This window comes from Staurois parvus, unplaced genomic scaffold, assembly GCF_062004578.1.
Source record: "Staurois parvus isolate SC_StPar_1 unplaced genomic scaffold, SC_StPar_1.0 ptg000173l, whole genome shotgun sequence".
NCBI lineage: Eukaryota > Metazoa > Chordata > Amphibia > Anura > Ranidae > Staurois > Staurois parvus.
The window spans coordinates 1,765,128-1,790,993 of NW_028317969.1; the positions used below are offsets into that span (position 1 = coordinate 1,765,128).

Sequence of the window (25,866 nt, forward strand, 5' to 3'; positions counted from 1 at the left end):
ATTTTTTTTTCTATGTAAATGAAAATGTCCCAAAATTTTGAAAAAAAGTTTCTTATAAAATTTTGCAAATAAATAATATTTAATCATAAATCTTTGCCACAATTCCGTTATCTTTTTAGTAAAAAAAAGTTTTTTGTTTTTTTTTTACATACTGTCACCCTAGCAGTACAGTGTCACCATGGTGACACTGTACTATTTGTGGGGGGTGATTTTTTTTTTTTTTTACACTGATTGTTTTTACACCCATAAAGGCTGTAAAAGCAATTATTCCTCCTTCTCTCTAGCTACATTTTTGAAGCCATTGAGAACTACTGAATGAGCTGTGATTGGTCACAGCTTGTCACATGGTATAAGGCTGTTGTGAATAACCTTGTACCATGTGACCTCTGTGATCATTCACAGATTTCACACGTAGTAAGCAATGATGTCACAAGTGACATCTTGCTTACTACTCTGCATGTGATTACTGATTGGCCAAACAGTGATCACATGATCGGGACCTCACACAGAGGTCCCGTCCGACAATCAGTGTTCCACTGTATCTGGAGGACACTGCGGGCACCAGATTGCGGTGTGGCGCGCTCCCAGGGAGCGCGCAGAAGCAGGGTGCGGGGAGACCATTTATAAACGGCCACCCGACCCTGCACTGCCACCGACCGGCTGTTTTATATACAATGGCCGGATGGGAGGTGGTTAAAGGACACTGATGAGATTGGCTATCATAGCAGAGGCCTCCATGTAGCAGCATTATTAATATTTTATTATACAGGATTTATATAGGAGCAACAGTTTACGCAGTGCTTTACAACATAAGGGCGGACAGTGCAAGTACAATACCAATTAATACAGGAGCTTACAATCTAAGAGGGAGGGTCGAGCAGTCAGGGAGCAGGGCTGGGGCCAAGCCGGGTTCTGTGTCTAATGGCTCAGGATCGAGCACACAGGAGTGCCTCCAGAGCAAGCAGCGGGTAGGGAAGGTGCCATGAGCAGGGGTGGGGGACTCTAAGAAGAGGAAGGTCAAGGCTGCTTCAAAAAAAAAAATTTTAAACTGGCTAAACCTTTTAGGCTCCAAGCACACCAGTGTTTTCAAAGAATGCTGGAAAGAAGCTGGATAAAAAACCGCTGGTAATGGCATTTAGTCCTCATGCACACTGGACGTTTTGATAACAATGGTAACGTTAGCTGTGTAAAGTTTTTCAGCTTTTTTTTTTTTAGCGTTTTTTTGCATTAGCGTTTTCCCACGTTTGCGGTTTTTATTTAATTTTTTTGCCGTTTTGCCGTGTTTTTCAGCGTTAGAGCATTTTTCCAGCTAAAAAATCTCCCCTAGAAACCCACTAGTCCTGAGTTGTTGTTTTTTCCAGCCAAAAAACGTTGATTACAGTCTGTGTGCGTGGACACATAGGATAACATGCTGGGGAGCTTACTGGCTGTAGAAAAAAGTCAAACGCAAGGGTTAGGGACTGACGTGAATGTACAATATATATGTAAAGTGCTGCGTAAATTGGTGGCGCTAAATAAGTACCTGAAATAAATAAGTAAATGTATGTCCAGGAGGATTCTGTTGTGTAACAATGGTTGTGTTTTCTTTTTTTTTTTTCTTCTGTTCAGCTGCTGGATGAATTGCCCATGATCTACAGTTGTAGTGTCTTTGTCTACTGCCTGTAAGTAACTGTTACTTAATTTTTTATTTTATTTTAATGCTGAGCTCCAGATAGACCGCTAAATATTCAGATCTCTGAACTGTTGCACATGGCAAAAAAAAAAAAAAAATGTATTTGTTTGTCTACTCTGGTGATCCAGACACCCATGCCACACGGCACAGTCAGGTTGGCATACTTTACTACAGTAAAGCTGGCCATACGTGGCCCAATTTTTTTTCATTCAGCCACTTAATTAAATGCAGAAAACTGAACCAGTTTCCCCATCCACACTTTCAAGGTCGATGGGGGAATCCCCCGTGCTGTGTCTGTGTGCTGACAGTAGGACTATTGACTATTGTAACTCCCTCCTCATTAGCCTACCTCATCGCAGGCTATCCCCTCTTCAATCAGTCATGAATGCTGCTGCCAGACTCATCCACCTTACTAATCGTTCTGTATCTGCCACCCCTCTCTGCCAATCCCTCCACTGGCCTCCAATCAGTGGCCTCCACCCCTCTCTGCCAATCCCTCCACTGGTCTCCACTCCATGTCCTCCACCCCTCTCTGCCAATCCCTCCACTGGTCTCCACTCCATGTCCTCCACCCCTCTGCCAATCCCTTTACTGGTCTCCACTCCGTGTCCTCCACCCCTCTCTGCCAATCCCTCCACTGGCCTCCAATCAGTGTCCTCCACCCCTCTCTGCCAATCCCTTCACTGGCTTCCCATTGCCCAACGAATAAAATTCAATACATTAACAATAACCTATAAAGCCATTTATAACTCTGCCCCAAATTACATCACCAATCTTGTCTCCAAATATCACCCAAACCGTACTCTTCGCTCCTCGCACGACCTCCTGCTCTCTATCTCCCTTGTCTTCTCCTCCCATGCTCATCTCCAGGACATCTCCAGAGCTTCCCCCATCTTCTGGAACTCTCTACCCCAATTTATCAGACTATCGCCTACTCTGCTCACTTTTAGGCGATCTCAGGGAAGCCTATCCTACCTTCAGCTAATAATGGAATCTTCTATTCCTCCTACCAGTCCATCCCCCACAGTTACTACCTTTTGTACCACTAGCCCCTCCCTCTTAGATTGTAAGCTCCAAGGAGCAAGGCCCTCCTTTCCCTCTTGTATTGAACTGTATTGTTGCTGTATTGTCTCCCTTTATATTGTAAAGCGCTGAGCAAACTGTTGGCGCTATATAAATCCTGTATAATAATAGAACTCCCTGAGCCCCCCCCGCCATCAGAATACACATACACAATGTCGTGCTACTCGACTGACAACCCCATTGGGTGCATGCATTGATCAAATGCTGGTTTTCCAGCAGGACCGTTCGACAGATGTCTAACGATTGGCTTTTGTTGAACAGAGATGGATTGAAATACATCTGGTTTCTGCTGAACTGGCCGAATTTCGTTCCATATATGGCCAGCTTGGTCAGGGACACTGCTCCCCAGTCTGCTGATTGGATAATGAAGGAACAGAAGAAACAGCTGAGGTCATGCCTCCTGTAAGCAAGTTCATGCTGTTAGACTGACAGCCCTGTGCAGGTTGTTCAACTGTCAGATGTGACCCTGTGGCACAGTGCTGCAGACTTCCTAATGGTTCACACTGAAACTTAGTTTTACATTTTATAGCATAGTTACATTGGTCTGGCTTGGATCAATAAATCGGGCATATCTTGTATCTGACTGATTCCAGTGTAAGCTGCATATTGCTGCAGTAGTCTGCGCTAGCAGCAGTCTTCTGGGTCCAGTGTCATTCATCAGCCCTTTAGCATAGTAACCACAAGGGTTTGCTCACTTGGCACCAATGCCATTATAATGAATACAGGGCATTCTCTGCTTGGATGAGTGGAGATCATGATGTCACCACCCTGCCTCTCCATCTCATCCAATCAGAGAACACTTTGTTTACATGAAACAAAAAAATAGTAGCTTTCTCTGAATGGCAACCATGCTGAGTGAGCGACCCCCTGTGGTTACTCTGCAAAAGGGCAGCCACCTGGCACTGGACTTGGAGGACTGCTGCTATCACTGTAGTAGCGGCGACTACTACAGTGAATTGTAGCTTGCACAAGGATAAGTCAGGAATGAGATATGTATACTTATGTTGGTTCACACTGTGTGCTGGTGGCGGGTGCAGGAATCGCATCAGTTCCCACACCCGCAACCACCCATTGCTGCATCGTGCTGCTCTTACGAGATGTGCAGGGCTGCCATTAATTTTGAATGGCATCCCCACGCATCTCAGGCCGCAGTGCGATTGCTGGTGCTGGAACCGCAGAGAAACTGCATGGTCAAGAAAACTGCATGCATTTTCCCTGCAGCCATGTTTTTAGAAAGGCGCATTCACCTTTTTTTTTTTTTTTGTGCGGAAACGCGGCTACAGTGGCACATTCAAAAGAATGGGCTGCTGTGCCCGCGCAAACACGGACCACATGACCACATCTCAAGCCGCAATGCGGGAACCACAGAGAAGCTGCATGGTCAAGAAAAATGCATGCGGTTTCCCTGCTGCCATGTTTTCAGAAGCACCTTCCTTTTTTTCTTTTTTTTTTTTTTTGTGTGTGGATACACGGCTACAGCGGCCGATTCAAAAGAATGGCTGCTGTGCCCACGCAAACGCGGACCGCATGGCCACATCTCTGACCGCAGTGCGATTGCTGGTACGGGAACCGCAGAGAAACTGCATGGTCAAGAAAACTGCATGCGTTTTCCCTGCAGTCATGTTTTCAAAAAGGTGCATGCACCTTTTTTTTTTTTTTTGTGCGGAAACGCAGCTACAGCGGCCGATTCAAAAGAATGGGCTGCTGTGCCCTCACAAGCGCGGATCACACGTTCTGCAATAGTGTGAACCAGGGCTAGAACAGGTGTCTGGAAGGCAACCTGTCGCCTCTCCGCTGCATGTCATATGCTGCTGCAAAGCAATCCTCTCTGGAGGGGCAGCAATGACTGCAAGAGTGAGCCTTAAGGGTCAAATTCTCAGAGATCTGACCAAAAGTTGCAAAATCTGTCAGCAAAAACAATGGCTTTTGATTCCAGGAGGGATCTGGTCGTTTTTGACCTCCAGGTCTACCTATAAACTTCCTGAGTGCCGTATTGAGTGTTGGTTTGGAGGTGGGATAAGGGTGCAAGTGAGAGATTTATTCAGATTTTATTGTAGATTGTTTACTTTTTGTTTTGAGAATTAAAGTAATCCATAGAATTAAATATCCATATTCATACAGAATTAAATATCCATATTCTCCCAAATTATTCCATGTACATCCACTTTGTAATGGCCGTGTAATCTATTTTTAGTTAAATGGTTCTTTCTTTGTTTTTCTGCTTCCTTGTAATGTTATTTGTGAGCTCCTGAACAGCTCCTTTTCCCCCTCACTTTTGCTTGTTTGGAACAAGCAGTGTACGTTCGTTGCGGTTATGCACACTACACATAGTTAGTCTGGCTGAAAAAAGACAAGTCAATCCAGTTCAACCATAGAGAGAAAAAAAAAAAAGTTCTAATCCTACACCCACAGTTGATCCAAAGGATCCTGTAGTCCATCTCTGGAGCGAGCAAGAGAGGGTGGCTACATTCCTACATACAGTGGGACCACGAAGAACGAACGTAGCCACCCTCTTACAGGAAGTCAGGTCAGAAAAAAAAATATTGGAGGAGGCTGAGAGCAATAGAATGGACCTTTTTGAAAAGAATTTTTGTATTTCAATGGTTTTTATTAATTTATAAACCTTTCAAGAAGACGTGAGTAAGAAGACACGCCCACGCAGGGCTATCAATTGCACATAAAAAGTATAGAAAACAATGTTCTAACACCAACAGAGCAAAAGGTGCACTCAGGCAGGGGCTATCAATGGCACATAGATTACAAAAACAGTGATAGAACACTGACAGTTGCTCAAACCAAAGGCAGCTATCCACCGCCACACAAAAGACAAACAAAAAATAGGAAGAGGAGTAGAAAAGGAAGACCAGACCAGGAGCAGGGGTCCGGGAACGCCAATACCGAACAACATCACAAACCCAGACTAGCCGGGGGGAGCGTGGGAAAAGCATATGTCCACCACGGCTCCCATATTTTCAACAATTTCCGTTGGGAGTCGTTACAGATACTTGACATCTGTACATTGAGCATCAGAGTGGTCATACGGTCCCGCACCCCCTGAAGAGGGACAGACTGGCTCTTCCATGCCTGAGCTATTCTAGTGGCCGACAAGAACAAATCGGAAGCCAACTTCTGCTGGTGAGCCAACAGGCCTGGTATGAGAAAATGAAGCAAAGCGTACCGAGCATCCCGGGGTATGGAACAAGGTGAAAAGGAGGCCAAATACACGAGACCAAAAACAAATCTGAAAATAATTTTTAAAAATAATTTTTGAAAATAATTTTTTCTAAACCAGAGTTCACATATATAATTATTATTATTCAGTATTTATAAAGCGCCAATGGTTTGCTCAGCGCTGTACATTACAAAGGGGGACAGAACATGTGACAGAACAATACCAATACAATGCAAAACATGAGGGGATCGAGGGCCCTGCTCTTTCGAGCTTACAATCTAGGATATATATATATATAATGTGTGTGTGTGTGTGTGTGTATAAATATATATGTGTGTGTGTGTGTATATAATGTAACATGTTACTAAAGAGCACCTGCCTGCACTTCCCTGAACCTCCATTGTGACAGCGAGCTGGAGATCTTGTTCCCCTACCCACTGTCAGAATTTGTAAAAAGAGCGTGGCGGTGCAGGGCTCCACCCACATGGCTGCATCATTCATTCACCGCTATCTGTGAATGAATGAACTACAAATACCGTCTGCCACTGCAGCAAACAGCTTGTAGTTCTCAGTGACCTGCGAGGGCGCTGTTGAGCACTCTCATAGTTCCTGCTCTCCAGGAACTGTCTGCCCGTACGAAAGGTATGGGAAGACCTTTATTCTGAGATTCTACAGCATTCCTCTGATCATGGGTGGAATACTTTGCAAGCACGGTGGCTAAATGGTTAGCACTTCCGCCTGGCAGTACTAGGGTTGTTGGTTCGAATCCCAACCACGACACCACCTGCCTGGAGTTTGCATGTTCTCCCTGTGCCTGCGTGGGTTTCCTCCGGGTACTCTGGTTTCCTTCCACGCTCCAAAGACATGCTGGTAGGTTATTTGGCTCCTTTCTAAATTGTCCCTAGTATGTGTATGTATGAATGTGAGTTAGGGACCTTAGATTGTACACCCCTTGAGGGTTAGGGACTGATGGGAATGTTTTATTTATATATAGCTCTGTGTAAATTGACTATACAAGTACCTGAAAAATAAAAAAAAATTACAGTTACTTTTTTACATAGGGCCAGGCAGATTTGGACAGATTTGTTTTTCCCCTAATAAATAATCATTTAAGAACTGCATTTTGCATTTACTCAGGTTATCTTTGTGTAATATTAAAATTTGTTTGCTGATCTGAATCATTGAAATTTGACAAATATGCAAAATAGAAAAAAACAAAAAACTAAACCAGAAAAGGAGGCAAATACTTTTTCACGCACTATATGCTTTGGCTGCAGTCAGGGGCGGACTGACCATTTGGGAACTCTGGCACTGCCGAGGGCCTGGGGTCAGTAGGAGGCCCCATGAGATGCCCCTGGTACCTTTTTCATATGCTTTTTTGGGTATGGTTTGAGTGTGGGCGAGGACACAGGGGCCCCATGATCCCCCTATTGCCCAGGGGCCCCATGAGATTTCAGTCTGTCCCTCGCTGCAGTATGCCAGTTTTTCACAGCTGTATTGGTTTACTATTGGCTTTATTCCACACTTACAGTCAGGTCCATAAATATTGGGACATCAACACAATTCTAACATTTTTGGCTCTATACACCACCACAATGGATTTGAAATGAAACAAACAAGATGTGCTTTAACTGCAGACTGTCAGCTTTAATTTAAGGCGATTTACATCCAAATCAGGTGAACGGTGTAGGAATTACAACAGTTTGCATATGTGCCTCCCACTTGTTAAGGGACCAAAAGTAATGGGACAATTGGCTTCTCAGCTGTTCCATGGCCAGGTGTGTGTTATTCCCTCATTATCCCAATTACAATGAGCAGATAAAAGGTCCAGAGTTCATTTCAAGTGTGCTATTTGCATTTGGAATCTGTTGCTGTCAACTCTCAAGATGAGATCCAAAGAGCTGTCACTATCAGTGAAGCAAGTTAGAATTGTGTCGATGTCCCAATATTTATGGACCTGACTGTAAATATTACTTCTTGCTTTGCCACTTACTATAAAGCCTATATGGAAAATGGGCACACTTGCAGCCAGATAGTGCAAAATGTGTTGGTGAGTTTCCTTTATAAAGGTGTGGGGGTGGGGTGCACAAAGGGCAGTTGGATAGATTTTGAAGAAAAGGCAGCGTGGTCATGGGAGACTTTACATTGCATAGAATTCAGTGGTAACATGTAAATCACACACCGCATCTATGATGTCTGCTTGTGAAGGAGGCCTGAAGATTACCAGCACTCCACATTTGAGTCTCCTCTAATGAGCCCTATTGGAATGATCAGCTGCTAGATCTGCTCTTACACTGCCATCTAATGGCTACTTTTAGGTATGCTGGTGACTCTGGTGTACTCGATCTCCAAATAAATAAATGAAAAAATGTGGTGTTCAGGAGTGAACACACACGAGCGCCCCCATAGCAAGCGGCTTTAAAGTGATTGTAAAAGGTCTTTTTTTTTTTTTTTTTTTTTTTTTTAAAGTGATCCCAAAGAAATGTGTATATAAATTTTTTTTTTCTTTTTTTTTAAAGAAAAAAAGATGTTATACTTACCTGTTCTGTGCAGTGTTCTGCATCCTCTTTGGCAGTCCCCAACTGCCGCTTGCAGCAGGCCAGTTCATAATTGAGCACCTCTGCTTGCCCCCTCACAGTCTGGGCTGTGTGCATCCATAGACACATGTGCAGCATAAGCCACGCCTCCTGCTCCCACCTCACAGGAGTTTGACAGCAGCAGGAGCCTACGGCTCTCGCTGCACCTCAGTGTCTCCTATGAGAACAGGAAGGGAAGAGGGGGGGAGCTGGGACGGCGCTGGAGCAGTGAGAGCAGCCAAGTAAGTGTGGTTTTTGGAACGGGGGGGGGGTGTAATGGGCTGTTTTTTACTTTTATTCATGGAATGCATTAAGGTAAAAAAAATATTGCATTTTGAACCACTTGAGACAGATATAAAGTCAAATAACTAACTAATGGAGTTCTTTTAGACTTAAAATGGTTATGAAGGCTCAAGGATTTTTTTTATCTTCATGCATTGTATGCATAAAGGTAAAAAACTTCTGTGTGTATCGGCCCCCCAACACTTACCTGAGCCCCATCCATCTCTGTCCATGAGTCTTGGTTCTCCGGGGACTCTCACTCCTGATTGGCTGTTTAAATCACAGCCAGTGAGCCTGTCAGGAGAGGGAGGGGGTTGGTCCAAGATACAGCTCGTGTGTGTGTGTGTGTGTGGACACATAGAACCATGGCTTAAGCCGCTTGCGATAGGGGCACCCGACAGGAGGGAGTGGCTAGGAGCGCTGGCACGGGAACCGAGAAGAGGAGGATTGGGGCTGCTCTGTGCAAAACCACTGCACAGAGCAGGTAAGTATGACAAGTTTGATATTTAACCAGTGGCCGGGTGAACACTCCATCCCTCCAGGACGACGCCATATGGTGTCTTTCCCCGAACGTGCACTGCGCATGCCCGCAGGGCCGTGCTGTGGCAAGATCTGTCATCGGCTGTGTCCGAGGTACACGGCCGGTGACAGATCTGTGTACCGGCTTACTATGGTAACATTTATACTACTTTTGGCATAGTGTAATATGGAAAAAAAAAAAATCTTAAAAGAGAAATGTAATGAATTTAAAAAAATAATTAAAGTTTTTTCTGTACTGCCCTGATCACCAGTTATGATGACGCTGTACTGCATTGGTGACGGTATGTAAAAAAAAAAAAAGAAAAATTTGTTTTTTTTTTGTTTTTTTTTGTTATTAATTTTCTGAAAAATGATGACCAAAAAATTACTTTGACGTGTTTCATAAGAGGCATGGCGAGTTTTTCAGACTGTCTACTTTGCAAAAATGGGTCATTTGAGGGATATCTGTACTCTGGCATTCTTGGACCTCAGGAAATTAGATTGGCTGTCAGTACTTCAGGATTGATCAATATTCAGCTATATCCCATAGTTTGTGAACTCTATAACTTTCCTACAGACTAAATAATACTGATTTGGGTTATTTTCACCAAAGAAATGTAGCAGAATACATCTCGGCCTAAATTTATGAAGAAAAATTATTTATTTGCAAACTTTTATAACCGAAACAAAAACGTGTTTTTGTTTTTTTTTTGTTTTTTTTTTATTTTTTTCTTCAGAATTTTCAGTCTTTTGTTTAATTTAGCAAAAAAATAAAAACCCTGGTGGTGATTAAATACCACCAAAAGAAAGCTCTAGTTATATGAACAAAATGATAAAAATGTAGTTTGGGTACAGTGTCGCATGACTGCGCAATTGTCATTCAAAATGTGAGAGCGCTGAAACCTGAAAATTGGCAGGAAGGGGGTGAAAGTGCCCGGTATTGAAGTGGTTAAAAAAAAAAATCACTTTTAAAGATTTTGAGTAATGTACTGCACGTTTATTAACCCCTGTGCGCTGACTTCCTCCCGGCCCATTAGGAGTTCTAAAAGCCGGGAGGCAGGCATTCGGGTTGTGATTGGCTGTCACATCGGTCACATCGGAAAGCTCTCAATCACAGATATGCATCGGGAGCTTACGGATCCCTGCCAGCTACAGTGCTGGGAGCATGCAGGGTACGCACTTTCAGCGTGATAAGTTCTTGTAACAGGGCTGTATATATGCGTAGGACCAGCTTATAGCAATAGCTTTCATTTCCATAGCAGGAAAGAGGTCCTTTAAATTCAGACCGTTATTTGACATTGCGGACATTTGCTCTGTTGATGTGAAGTGTGGTTTTCAAGAAGTTCTTTCATTATGATTTTTTTTTTTCTTTCAGATTTGAATGTTTCAAAAGCAGAAATTCATATAATTATGTGTTGCTAGTTCTGTTAGGACTTTTCAGTCTGACAGTGACACTAGTAAGTATCTTTTTGAGATATTGTGTGCGAATTCATAATGCTGTCTGTCACTTTGGGTTTTTTTTTTTTTTAACCTTTTTTTGTCTGAGTATAAATTTGTGTTTGTCCAAAGCGTGTTTAAATTTACTTACTGTTGGCTGACGTGCTACCCGTTGCTGAGAGATTTTCAAGCATCAACTACTCTTTTGTTAAATACTCTGTAAAGTTAGTTTTGAGTCCTCCTCCTGCTAGTCTGAGCTCGTGTTCTTGTGTTCTTGATGGCATCTTAGCGTTCTACTGAAAATCCTGCCCTCCTGAACCTCATCACACTCTTCATATATCTAAAGGTTTCAGTAATGTTCCCCTTTTCCCTTCTTTCCTCCAGACTATACATATTAAGTTCCCGTAGTCTCTTTTGATGTCTTATTTCCCAGACTTTGTAAGTGAGGTCACCACAACTGGACACCGTATTCTAAATGAGGTCTAACCAAAGATTCATATAGGGGAATCAGGACCTCCTTCCTCCTGCTGGTGATCCTTCTAGTGATCATAAAGAGCCATATAGAGGAATCAGGACCTCCTTCTGGTGATCCCACTAGTGATAATAAAGATCTATATGGAGGAATCGGGACTTCTTTCCTCCTGCTGGTGATCCCACTAGTGATAATGAAGATCCATATAGAGGAATCAGGACCTCCTTCCTGGTGGTGATCCTTCTAGTGATAACTAAAGATCCATATAGAGGAATCAGGACCTCCTTCTTTCGTCCTGCTGGTGATCCCACTAGTGACACTAAAGATCTATATAGAGGAATCAGGACCTCCTTCCTCCTGCTGGTGATCCCTCTAGTGATAATTAAAGATTCATATAGAGGAATCGAGACCTCCTTCCTCCTGCTGGTGATCCCACTAGTGATAATAAAGATCTATATAAAGGAATCAGGACCTCCTTCCTCTTTCTGGTGATCCTTCTAGTGATAACTAAAGATCCATTTAGAGGAATCAGGACCTCCTTCCTGCTGGTGATCCCTCCATTGATAACTAAAGACCTATAAATGGTGGAATCAGAATATTTTTCTCCTGCTAGGGACCCCTCTAGTTATACCTAAAGATCTATATAGAGGAATCAGAACCTCCTTCCTCCTGCTGGTGACCCCTGTATATAAAGATCTATGTAGAGAAATCGGACCTCCTTTCTTCTGCTGGTGACCTCCCTAGTTATCCCTCAAGATCTATATAGGGCGATCAGGACCTCCGTCCTCTTGCTGGTGATCCTTCTAGTGATAACTAAAGATCTAAATAAGGGGAATCAGGACCTCCTTTGATCCCTGTAGTGATGCACCCCAGAACTCTATTTGTATTCTCTACTGCAAATCAGAATATGTAGGTCAGGTACAGTGTTGTTTGGTCCACCGTTAATCCTTTCATTTTTTCCTCTTCTCAGGTGTACTTAAAATGGAAGGAACCTGTATTCCACCAGGTATGTTATCCACATGTCTTGGAATCTTTATGTTGTCTTTGTACTGCTAGGTTAGTGGATCAGAAGATTTCTCGGACAAACTCCAGTTTAATAACCAAAACTGAGATATTGTTTTAGAAATGTGCAGGAACCCTTTTAGGGGACTGTACATGCACTTTTGCCCATGTCCAAACTGGATATCTCTGCATAGTAGACAATAAGAATACTCCGTGAAATCAAATAATTTGCGCTTGGTGTCTAAAACTGCGATCTAAAAAATTAAAGAATACCTCCAATCTATCAAATAACTAATTTCAGCAGAACACCTATACTTGATTTTAGAACAGCAGCCCTCACTGATATGATACATGTACCACCTTCTTCTCCTCCTCCTCCCTCCTCCTCCTCCCTCCTCCCTTCTTCCCTCCCTTCTCCCTCCTTCCTCCCTTCTCCCTCCTTTTTTTTTTTTTTTTAATTTTCACAAAAGCTACTATAGTGTAAAAGGTACAAATGTCACTAAACACACAATCCTATTTATAAGTGAAAGGAGTGCTCAAACACAATGTGACTAGTCCTGTCCATTTAACCACTTCCAGCCCGGACACTTTCACCCCCTTCCTGCCCAGGCCAATTTTCAGCTTTCAGCGCTATTGCATTTTGAATGACAATTGCACAGTCGTGTAACGCTGTACCCATATGAATTTTTTTTATTTTTTTGAGACCGATAAAACTTTATTTTGGTGGTCTTTATTCACCACTGGGATTTTTATATTTTTGCTATATAAATTAAAAAGTCCAAAAATTTTGAAAAAAAAAGTTTTTCTTTTGCAAATTATTTTTGTTCATAATTCTTGGCCAAAATGTATTCATCTTTTTAGTAAGAAAAAAAGAAAAGAAAACCCAAATTAGTTTATAACCAAAAATTGTAATTTAAAAAATAAAAATAAAAATTTTTACATTTTTATTTTTTTTTTATATTTGTGGTTTTTTTTTTTGTTTTTTTTTTAACATGCTGTCACCCTAGCAGTACAGTGTCACCATAATGACACTGTACTACTTCTGGGGGGTGATCGAAGATTTTTTTTTTTTCTTTTTTTACACTGATTGCTCTTACACCCATAAAGGATGTAAAAGCAATAATTTCTCCTCTCTGGCTGCATTCTTGCAGCCATTGAGAAATGCTGTGATTGGTCACAGCTTGTCACATGGTACAAGGCTGTTGTGAATAGCCCTGTACCATGTGACCTCTGTGATCATTCACAGATTTCACACGTAGTAAGCAAAGATGTCAAAAGTGACATCTTGTTTATTACTATTCATGTGATCACTGATTGGCCAATTAGTGATCATATGAATTGGGACCTCACACAGAGGTCCCGTACAGCGATCTGTGTTCCACGGTCTCCCAGGGAGCGCTCACAGGCAATGGATGCAGGGGAACGTTTAGAAACGTCCACCCGCATAGGCAGCTCTCCCGTCCGGCAGTTTACATAGGCCGGACGGAAAGTGGTTAAACAAGTATAATGGTGATCCTCAGTGTAAAGGGTTTCTTCCTTTACCACATTAAAACACAGAGCCGAGTACCAGAAACCAAGACCCCACAATAGAAGAGGTCTAAATGTGCTTAATTATAATAGGGCACAGGAAGCAAGGATGTAGCTCTTCTCATATATGGACTCCAATCAGATCCGGCCAGGTAATATTACACCAAAGAGGAAAGGAAAACTCCATAGTGTAATAAATTACGAACGTTCTTATTTACGAGAGAAGCGAGGTACTCCCAAAATATGGCAAATTAGAAATTCATATAACAAACATCTCTCTGGCTGGCAACTGAGCGTTATGACGTTACCCGAGGCTCTGCCCTACACGTTTCGTCATGGTCTTGCTTTCCCGGCCATAGGATATCCGATTAATATGAAAATCCTCTCCCTTGACATTCTCACAAACTGTGCCCATTCTTCACTTCATGTACGACAGCATTTCTTACATAAGTCACAGTAGAGAAAGCTTCCATGCAGAGCTGATCTAGCTGTATGAATATGACAGTATTGCATTTGCCTTCATAAGTACAGTACTTGCAGAATGGCGTTGATGACTGAGGTCCTATTGTTTGAGGTCCTATTGTTTGAGGTCCTATTGGAGTACCATTTAAAGATTATGGAAAGCCAAAACATTTTTCTTTCTATTTTGGATAGAATGGGGAAGTTTCAACCCCCCCTGTCATGTTTTTATTGCTGTTGGTGTCCCTGTTGGGGAGATTCCCCATCTCCTTTTTGTTCTGGTGACCATTTTCTCTGGTACAACTCTATCCAAAACCAAAAAAAGGTTGGCTTTATATCCACTTTAAACTCCAATAATGGGAAAGGATACAGGGAATGAGCGGTTCTGCCTGGCATCCAGGGGTGAAGGAGCAGGATTTATACAATTTATGATACGATTTTAATTTGGAAAAAAGAATTGCCTGTGTAGAAAATGACTAATTTTTCTCACATGAAAAATAATTTGATGCTAGTGCCGATTTCAACAGATCCTCAATATAATTGAGCTACATTTGTTCAGACTGCTACAGTAAGATGGACCTGTGATCTTTTAGGAAGCAGCGATCTTGGCCAGAAGTTGAGCACTGAGATTGGGTGGTCACAGCAGTGCTGGAAAGTTGAAGACATTCAATATATACAGAATGTTTAATGGCAGAGAGGGGAGCAGAGAGCCCCTGTGATGTACGAAGCACAGCTGATGGCTGGTGTACAACAATGGCCCCGCTCTCCAGCTGTGCGGCTGACCTTTTCTACATACATGTTGTCTGTTCCTGATAAAGCTGCATAGGGAGGGTGGAGGATTCTGGGAAATCTCTCTTGCCTCATTACTTTACTGTCCACATCTGGTTCCCATTGCAGGAGCTGACAGGATCCTTCTCTGCAGCTTAGATGGCAATCTTTGAAAAGTTTTTTTTTTTTTTTTTTCTTTTCCATGAACTTTGTAACTTCTTCAAAATTTAACACTTTAGCACGAACGTGAAAATATACACTTTTCTCTTCATTCTAAGTGATGGTCTCTAGTGAATGGATAGGCTGCATTCTCAGTGACATCTCTGGTCTCTAGTGAATGGATAGGCTGCATTCTCAGTGACATCTCTGGTCTCTAGTGAATGGATAGGCTGCATTCTCAGTGATGTCACCGGTCTCTAGTGAAGGGATAGGCTGCATTCTCAGTGATGTCACCGGTCTCTAGTGAATGGATAGGCTGCATTCTCGGTGATGTCACTGGTCTCTAGTGAATGGATAGGCTGCATTCTCGGTGATATCACCGGTCTCTAGTGAAGGGATAGGCTGCATTCTCAGTGATGTCACCGGTCTCTAGTGAATGGATAGGCTGCATTCTCAGTGATGTCACTGGTCTCTAGTGAAGGGATAGGCTGTATTCTCGGTGATATCACCGGTCTCTAGTGAAGGGATAGGCTGCATTCTCAGTGATGTCACCGGTCTCTAGTGAAGGGACGGGCTGCATTCTCAGTGATGTCACCGGTCTCTAGTGAAGGGATAGGCGGCATTCTCGGTGATGTCACTGGTCTTTAGTGAATGGATAGGCTGCATTCTCAGTGATGTCACTGGTCAGTGATGTCCCCGGTATCTAGTGAATGGATAGGCTGCATTCTCAGTGATGTCACTGGTCTCTAGTGAAGGGATAGGCTGCATTTTCAGTGATGTCACTGGTCTCTAGTGAAGGGATAGGCTGCATTCTCGGTGATGTCACCGGTCTCTAGTGAAGGGATAGGCTGCATTTTCAGTGATGTCACTGGTCTCTAGTGAAGGGATAGGCTGCATTCTCAGTGATGTCACTGGTCTCTAGTGAAGGGATAGGCTGCATTTTCGGTGATGTCACTGGTCTATAGTGAATTGATAGGCTGCATTTTATTTTTATTTATTTCAGGTACTTATATAGCGCCATCAATTTACTCAGCACTTTACATATATATTGTACATTCACATCAGTCCCTAACCCTCAAGGGGTGTACAATCTAAGGTCCCTAACTTACATTCATACATACACATACTAGGGCCAATTTAGACAGGAGCCAATTCACCTACCAGCATGTCTTTGGAATGTGGGAGGAAACCCACACAGGCACAGGGAGAACCTGAAAACTCTAGGCAGGTGGTGCTTTTTTTGGGATTCGAACCGACGACCCGAGTACTGCCAGGCAGAAGTGCTAACCGTTTAGCCACTGTGCAGTGGGTTTCTGAGGCCCTGCCTCTTTTTTAAAGTTCTTTTCAACCATACACTAATCTGGCGTCCTGCTCGGTTTCCTTTGTATCTCTTGAATGGATAGGCTGCAGTGCCCAGCATAACTTCTATCACATCAGGTGCCTCTGTTAACTGTGTGTCTGTTTTCTCCACTTCTAGGTCATGTACGGCCTGCTGGTGACTTTCCTGGTCCTCCGGTCTGTGTATATAGTTACCTGGTACGTCTGCAAGATTCTGAAAGAAAGAAAAATGTCAATCTCTAATGTTATCAATTGGTGTAGTAGGAATATGTTGGGGCTTCTTTTTCAGTAGCAGGACATTTGATCACTTTGACACATTTCTGGAAACTGGAAAATGGTTCCTGCAAAGAAACTTTTCATTTAGAATCCTTGGTAGTACTTGGTTGACCTTTACCCTCGTGACAAAGGTGAAATCTATCATTTTAGAGTGGTCCTTTAAACAAAACAAAAAATTGAGGACATGAGGGTGGGGGAGGACCCTTGTGCTGCTGTATGGAATGCAGGCTTTCCTAAACTTTTAAGACTTTGGCTGCCAGGCCCTGTGCTCCATTCAGGTTGCCAAACCATTTTGCAATTTTTCCTTTTTTTTTTTTTGCCCTTGCATTTTTCAGATTTTGTAAAAGACCTCCCAAACCATAATTATTTTTTTTTTAAAGCACACGACCAATAGAATAAAAAGGTGTTACTTTTTTTTTTTTTTTTTTGTTCCCCAGGCCCTGTGATATTTATGCAAATGCTTATCAAAACAGTAATTTCACTAAAAATACACAAAAAACCTTATTCGCGGATGCAAATATTACAAAATTCTTTCTAAATTCCTCCCATATATAAAAGCTCAAACTGCATTGAGTTCAAAATTACAAATATTTGTCATTTTTTAAATTGTGTCTTTTTGTGAAATGATGAAAACTGAAATGATGAAAACATAAATAAAAACAATTCCCTCTAAATAATCTGAAGTTATCATTTTTCCCTTTTTATAGCTTTCAGAGTTTGTAAAAGACCCCCAAACCATACATTTTCTGAAAGCACATGACCTGTAGAATAAATAAAAAGTGCTACTGTTTTTTTTTGTTTGTTTTTTTTTTAGGCCCGGCAATAGTTGCGCAAATGTTTATCATCACTATTTTCACTAAAAATACATTACAATCATTATTAGCAGACACAAACCCAACATAAGTTTTAAAATTCCTACTAGGGCCTCTTTCAGATGGGGTGTACTAAAGTGTATTCCTGCAGAGAGAGGCGTATTTAAGAGTATGGGGATGCCCGGGTGTTCTGTGCATCTCCATGCAGGCAGTCATATTCATCTCAGTTGGGATGCAGGGACACAGCCGCTGCTCCCAACCTGACATCTGTGTGGGTGTATGACCCCGAACGCAGACAGTGTGAGCCCCATGCTTGCAAGCAGCAGCTGTGCCCATGCAGTTGCTACATCCCATTTGACATCAATAGGGCTGCACAAAACACCTGTACATTCCTGTGCGTGTAAACATAGCCATGCAGGGGCGTGCACTGCAGTATGCCCTTTGTGAATGAGGCCCTACTATGTGTTTGTTTTTTTGGGGTTTTTTTGTTTTATTATTTTTCCCTACAATTATTTTGTTTAATATTTTATACATTTTTTTGTTTTTTGGAGGAGGGGAGACTTTGGTGAGATATCAGGGGTCTAAACAGGCCCCTGATGTCTACTTTTTGAGACCGAGAAAGGAACTGAAGACAGACCTCAGTCCCTTTCTCTGAAGCCACTGTTGCACTGCATATGAATGAATAGGAGTCTGTACTATGCCCCAGTTTATGAATGAGTAGGAGTCTATGCAAACACTGTTGGCACATTTTAGGTGAATACCTCTGATCAGAAGATTATCATCCGCTGATCCGAGTTATTGGTGTGTTCAGCAGAGTCTGCTGAACATTTCTGCTATAATCTCATGGTCACTACTGGAGTGACCATGAGATTATAACAGAAGGAACAAAGTCAGGTCTGTACGGCATACAGACCTGACCAGCTGAAAGCCGTGCTGTAGTTCCGTACGCCTTATGGACCCGGCAGCGAAGGGGTTAAACCTTTTCACACTTAAAGCTGAAATGTAATTTTTTTTTTTTTTTTTTAATGCCCGATCCCTAAAGAAGGTCCCATGTCCTTCTTGGCTGCTGCTTACTGTAAAAATCACCTATTCTGTGACACCAGATCCCCCCCCCCCCCACAGCTGTGACCTTTCCATTCAGCTAAAGTTACTCACTCAGCAGCAACAGTAAAGGTCACCCCCACCCCCGTTAACAAAACTGTCTTTTTCACAGAATGCAACAAGTTCTGTGAATGGAGAAGATCCTGTCCATCATCCGCCCCCTCTTCCATTCAGTGAACATGTTGCATTCTGTGAATGGAGAAAGGGGGAGTGCAAGAGTCCTTCGCAGTCACAGCCACTACTCCTAGCCCATGCAGGGCTGGAAGTTCACATCTGAGATGGGAATCTGGAATCAATAGTTGGAGGATTTGTATAGTAAGCATCCACTAGCAAGGATATTAGTCACATAATGTTCCTCTAATGAAGAGTGTCCTGAGCTGTATACCTAAAAAGAAAAAAAAGAAAAAATTTCTAACTGAATGTCAACTTTAAAATGTATCTAAAGCCCAATTTTCTTTTGTTTGCTTGGATTTTGGATTTTTTTTTTTTTTTTAATACTTCGCTGTGTGTTTCTTGTTACTACCATACCCTACCACCAAATAACAACCAAAAATACATTTTTCAGCTCTTGACGATCGCAGCGATACCATATATGTGTATGTTATTTGTTGTTGGTTCTGGCCAGCTCAGTAGATTGCTTTAAAAAAAGTCCTGGATTCTTTCTTAGATACACAGAATATAACTGGATATAACATTTATAGGTAAAGTTGATCCAGGGAATATCCGATTGCCTCTCGGGGGGTCAGGAAGGAATTTTTTTTTCCTGCAGGAGCAAAGTGGATCATGCTTTGCTGGGGGTTTTTAGTTTTACCTTCCTCTGGATCAACTGTGGATATAGGATTATAACTTTTTTTTTTTTTTTTTTTAATTTAATGGTTGAAGTGGATGGACTTTTGTCTTTTTTCAGCCAGACTAACTATGTAACTATGTTTGTACCTGTAGTACAGCCCAAAAACAATAGTGCGCTTTTTGTTTTTGTTTTTTTTACTTAAAACGCACTGACATTGATTGCAATTTAAAAAAACAAAACAATCCTGACCTTTGACCCTTTTCGCCTTGACCCAAACACTTACCCTGGCACTGAACTAGATCAAACCTTGATCTAGGTGTTTTTTTTCTTTCTTTTTTTTTATTTTATTTTTTAAAATATTTTAATCTTTTTAATTTTTTTTTTTTTTTAAACCATTTATTTTTCTCTATGCCAGAAGTTAGAGATATACAATGTATCTCTCTCCTCCATTCATAGAGCAAAAAAAAGGGAGGGGGCGGGCTATACAGTGACTGATCACTGTGATAGCCAATCAGAGGCTATCATGTGACCCGTAATCAGGAGTACCGATCATTAGAACGGGACCTGGGGCTGTCAGTGACACCGCGGTCTTTGTGCTGGGAGTGCGCTGTGCGGCGCATTCCCAGCACAAATACAGGTACGCAAATATGCCGCCCTGCGGGGAAAAAAGCCCAGTTCTGTGAGGCCGCATGTTTGTGTAATGTCGGCACGAAGGGGTTAAAAACTCCAGACTTCTTCTAAGCAGAGGATGTCACCTGAAGCAGACTTGATGGAGCTGACTATAAGGTTCCCAATAAAAATTCACAAATGGATATTTGACATTGCAGGGTACTCCAGCCTATATCTCTTTATAGTATGACGTTTATGGTCATGGTACTACTCCTGGCACTTCTGTGTGGAAATGATTTGACATAAGTTGCCATTGCCCATTAATGATGTTTTAATACTTTGATTCTTTATTTCAGGGTGTATCCCTGGCTCCGGGGACTGGCTTACACCTCGTTAGGAGTGTTTTTAATGGGATTTTTACTCTGGAACATTGACAACATCTTCTGCGACACTTGGAGGTAAGTTGTTACACCTACAGAAATTTTAAATGACCGGTTCTACATTTAAGACCCATGCACATGACAGCAATGTTCCAGCAGCAGCAAGAATCCAGTGAATTCCTTCGGCTGCATTCACAGGTGGATGCGGATAGTTGCAGCCTCTGAGCCTGTACAACGCAGTGAAAGACAGTGGTGTCAGCTGTGCAAGGGTGTTTGGATGTATCCTCGCATGGAGTGATAGGGGCAGATGACATCCCGGGATACAAAGAGCTTGCCTCCAAGAACAAACATCTGTCCCTAACAGCAGGTTATCGCTCTATGTACGATTACATCCAAACATAATCAACTGACACCACTGTCAGTCTGTGCTTTGTATATCCTCAGCAGTTGTAACTATCCACATTTTATTTTTTTTATTACAGGTACTTGTATAGCGCCGTCAATTTACGCAGCGCTTTACATATATATTGTACATTTACATCAGTCATCCACCTGTAAGTCCAGATGCAGTCATCTGTTGGATTCTTTCTCCAGCTAAAAGTTTTTTTGTTTTTTTTTTTGTTTTTTTTTTTGTGTGCATTTTCCATGTGCATAGGGCTTTAAAGCAGAAGTATGACCAAAACTCTTTTGTCCATATTTTTCCTGTAGGTCACAGCTCTGTATTTAGTTCTGCACTCTAGTGACCCAGATTCAGCCAACAGTGGGGTAAAGTCTGCTGTTGGCTGACATCACAGAGCTGGTCCAGGCTCTGCAGGGATCTTGACAATAATGTCGGGATCGGCCCAGATTCCTGACCGGCAGCTGCCAGAGAGAAACTCTGCTAGCTACTCCCGCCCCCTCCACAGCCTGGCCCTCCAGTGAGCATTGGAGTGGCAGAGAGCCAGTTATTGACAGCCACTGCTATCTGCTCAAGGCAAATATGATTACTGAGCAATTAGTTGTGTTTGATCGCTCAGTTTTCGGTGTAGAGCCAGTGGGAGACAGTTGTAGCTTGGATCCATGCTGTAGCCATCTAGATGAGTATGTAGGTTTGTTGTGTTGTGGTTTTTTTTTTTTTTTTTTTAATTTATTTTAGTTATTTTTTTGTTAATATCCCACACTCCTCTTTTAAAATTAATTTAAAGGAATTCAGGGTAGGTGACAGGTCCTCTTAACACGCACATAATACATCCTTTTGCCACACTCTTGGTCTGTCAGAGCCTTTGGAAATTCCCAGTAGCCAGGTGTGTTTTTTTTTTTTTGTTTTTTTTTTTTTTCCATCCTTCCATCCAGGATGCATTGTTCCAGCTGGAGCGGAGAATTGCAGACACAAAAATTGTCACATAGGGGAAGGGAGCAGGTAATTGACCCTGTACAAATGCCAACACAGACCGATGCAGCGTGCAGAGTTTTGTGAGGTTGGATCCTGCTCGCTCGTCTTAGTGTAGTGTTCGGTGCCTTAGCTATTTATACTGTATGGCCAAATGGTACAGGGCACCCGATGATCATCACTTATTTGAGCTTGTTGGACATCCCATTTCCAGACCATGGGATGTCCAACACTATGGATGGAATAACACTATAGTGGCCATTTTCCATTGGTCTCAAAGCACAATAGGATAATGGCGGCCATTTTAGTAAGCACCAAATACTAATGATAGAATGAACAGAAACTTAAATCATGCAATATGAGACCCCTAGCAACCCCTATGGACACACACAGCCCAGCTTGGGAGCGCGTCTTCACAAGTGCCCCCATAGAAAGTGGTTTGATATGGGGACACACAGATCATCACACTTATTTGAGCTGGTTGGACATCCCATTTCCAGACCATGGGCATTAATATGGGGTTGCCCACGTACCCTTTTTTTATGGCTATAACAGCCTCCATTCTTCTATGAAGGCTTTCCACAAGATTTAGAAGTGGGTTTGTAAAAATGTGTGTCCATTCAGCCTAAAGAGCTTTTGTGAGGTCAGGTACAGATATTGGATGAGCTGACATGGCTTGCCATCAACATTATAAAAAATATAAACTCCTGCACTACCTCAATGTGATGAAAATAATAATAAATGGAGCTGCTGCTAGCATCAAAAATTGTGCTCCCACAACAAAAACATAAAAATGAATAAAACCAATGGTGCGCTGCCAATGTGAAATATACATACCAAATCATCAATAAATGACATATACATATACCATGCATGAATCATGACAATATAATGTCCATAAAGACAAGTCCATGTGAAATATGAAAACAATGGAGAATAAGCTCTACAACAGTTGTCTTCACAACTTCAAGCGCTGGTGTTGGTTATATGAGCACATGAGGAATCGTATAAAGTGCTGTAAAGCATGCAGATTGTGCCACCTCAGCGCTCACAGAAATGTCACCTTAGGGCAATTGAAATGCGCTTTATGATGATATATAAATAGAGGTCCCTCCACTCTCCTGGTCATCCACCTTTAGAACCACTGGGTGTCCTCTTTCCTTTCCCTTGATCGCCGAACCAAAGAAAAAACAAAACGGTCCCTTTAAGGGTGGCTTGGGGTCAAAAACCTCCTATACTTATGCAGAGGGAACTCTGATAGTGCAGTATATTCCAACAAGTAGGTTTTATTAAAAGTAATGCACTCATATGTACATGAGAATAAAAAACACCATTGAAAATCATATGGAGTCGCCATATACAGATTACACTTCCGGTTCACATCTGCCTACGGCCATAACCTACGCGTTATGTCACGCCCATGTGACTTCATCAGGGGTGTGGCGGAGGGGCAGTCCTTATATAGTGTGTGTATACTCAGTTAGTTGGCGGTCATTTTGTTGAAGCCCTCATAGAATAACACTATGGTGACCATTTTCCATTGGTCCCAAAGCACAATAGGATAACTGCGACCATTTTAATAAGCACCAAATACTAATGATAGAATGATCATAGACCTAAATCATGCAATATGAGACCCCTAGGGACCCCTATGGACAAACAGCCCAGCTTGGGAGCACGTCTTCACAAGTGCCCCCATAGAAAGTGGCTTGAGATGGGGACACTCGGCAAAGAGAAGGAGCAGAGAGCGCTGGCGGGGACCCCAGAAGAGTAGGTACGGGGGCGCTCTGTGTAAAAGCGTTGCACAGAGCTGGTAAGTAACATGTTTTTCATTTTAGGAAAAAATTAGGTTTAGAACAGATTTAACCCTTACCCCATATTAGATTGGGGCTCTTTTTAGGGCACCATGACACACCAGTCATCTTAATGTGAACCGAACAGCAAGCAAAAATCTTGAGTGTCTGTTATTACTTTATGAACCAGATGAGTCTCCTTCATGTTCCTCTCTAAAGTGTGTTCATTTTTTGTTCGAATGTGCTTGACCTCCCTAAATTTAGAAGGAAGCCTCTCCAGTTTCCTCGCACACTCATGCATGTGATACAGGGACTTCAGATCGTAAGCTCCATGGGAACAGGGACTGATGTGATTTGTACTGTATATAATTGATGGTTCTTTTCAAATGTCTGTAATAATAAACAGGGAGGTAGGGGAGCAAAGGAAAGGTGCATGTGTACTGTATGGGGAGGAGGGGATGTGTTGCTTTGCCCTGCATCAACAAACACAGGTTCACGTTCTAATTTTTCCATATTCCATGTATTGTTCCAAAATCAAGGGGAAAAAAGAGATTAGTTACCATAAGGTGTCTTTTGCATCTAAAAATATCTCCTTTTAAACAAATGTGTTTTAAATCTTTCCCCCGTAAATTTTACCAAATAAAGGAATTCATGAATGTCATTTTCTTCCAGGAATGTACGGCAGACGATGCCCCCTGTCGTCGGGGCCGTGACACAGTTCCATGCCTGGTGGCACATACTGACTGGACTGGGTTCTTATCTGCACATTTTATTTAGGTAAATCCACCGTATTGCCCCTTTTGTGGCATTTTGTTAACAGGTTCCACGTCACTTATCACCATAGATAACCTATTGCTAAAAAAAATTATACTGAATGGTACAGGACACCAGTATATGTTATCTAAATAAAAATAGAAAAAATACGAGCGCTGGATAATCAAACAGAGCGGCTAGCATGAAAGGCAAATACCAGGAGCCTCAAAAGTAATATATATCCAACAACCATGCAGCGCTAACATATACAATGATGCATGCAAATAATCATTTGGTGCAGGTGATAACTAGTGAAGTGAACACCACTTAATATTAGAAAGGATCTTAAGAGTTATCTAAAAAGTCCAGGAATGCTAATGATGATAAATATAAATCATTCAACAAGAGTGTTCTTGCGGTGCATAATACATCAAAAATTTACACAATATGTGACTTCTGTGACCATATTCCTCCCGCAGAAATGAGTGTAGATTGCACTAACCAGAGAGCGCAATCTTAATGCGCATTTGAGTGTTAACCAACTCCTGGTCATCCGGCTACTGCAAACTGGAACTGGATCACAGAGTGGTCATCTGGCCTGCATCAGCTGGGCAAACATCACAACCTCAGGGACACCAGATATCAGAAGGCGTGTAGTCGTCTCACCACCGGGGGGAGTCTAACCAGTCCTGATGTGGCCACCAGATCATCCCAATAAGCCTTGAAGGAGGGGGGGGCTCGGAAGTAGCGAGCCAAGACAATAGAAGATTCTGATAGTGTAGTACTTTATTATCCACATTAAGATTTTCAGCTATTTGTTTACTGTTCTAATGTGGATAATAAAGTACTACACTATCAGAATCTTCTATTGTCTTGGCTCGCTACTTCCGAGCCCCCCCCTCCTTCAAGGCTTATTGGGATGCTCTGGTGGCCACATCAGGACTGGTTAGACTCCATCCGGTGGTGAGACGACTACACGCCTTCTGATATCTGGTGTCCCTGAGGTTGTGATGTTTGCCCAGCTGATGCAGGCCAGATGACCACTCTGTGATCCAGTTCCAGTTTGCAGTAGCCGGATGACCAGGAGTTGGTTAACACTCAAATGCGCATTAAGATTGCGCTCTCTGGTTAGTGCAATCTACACTCATTTCTGCGGGAGGAATATGGTCACAGAAGTCACATATTGTGTCAATTTTTGATGTATTATGCACCGCAAGAACACTCTTGTTGAATGATTTATATTTATCATCATTAGCATTCCTGGACTTTTTAGATAACTCTTAAGATCCTTTCTAATATTAAATGGTGTTCACTTCACTAGTTATCACCTGCACCAAATGATTATTTGCATGCATCATTGTATATGTTAGCGCTGCATGGTTGTTGGATATATAGTATATGTTATCTGCTTGCCCTGGAAGGTCCAGAACGTGTGGACACCATATTGAAATGTTGATGGTCATATACTACACCCTTAAAAAGGGCCTTTACTGTAAAAGCTGTACCCAAAAAAGACA

At 42.2% G+C, this 25,866-nt stretch overlaps 1 protein-coding gene across 1 annotated transcript in view; it reads left to right on the forward strand.

Moving 5' to 3' along the window:
• The window catches only part of ACER3 (alkaline ceramidase 3), a 103,785-nt gene that overhangs the window by 56,629 nt on the left and 21,290 nt on the right, over positions 1 to 25,866 (forward strand). The window contains exons 4-9 of the mRNA XM_089676751.1: positions 1,609 to 1,661; positions 10,680 to 10,761; positions 12,184 to 12,219; positions 16,606 to 16,664; positions 20,411 to 20,512; positions 24,269 to 24,373. Coding sequence (XP_089532877.1) covers positions 1,609 to 1,661; positions 10,680 to 10,761; positions 12,184 to 12,219; positions 16,606 to 16,664; positions 20,411 to 20,512; positions 24,269 to 24,373 — 437 coding nt within the window. The remainder of the gene's footprint in view (positions 1 to 1,608; positions 1,662 to 10,679; positions 10,762 to 12,183; positions 12,220 to 16,605; positions 16,665 to 20,410; positions 20,513 to 24,268; positions 24,374 to 25,866) is intronic.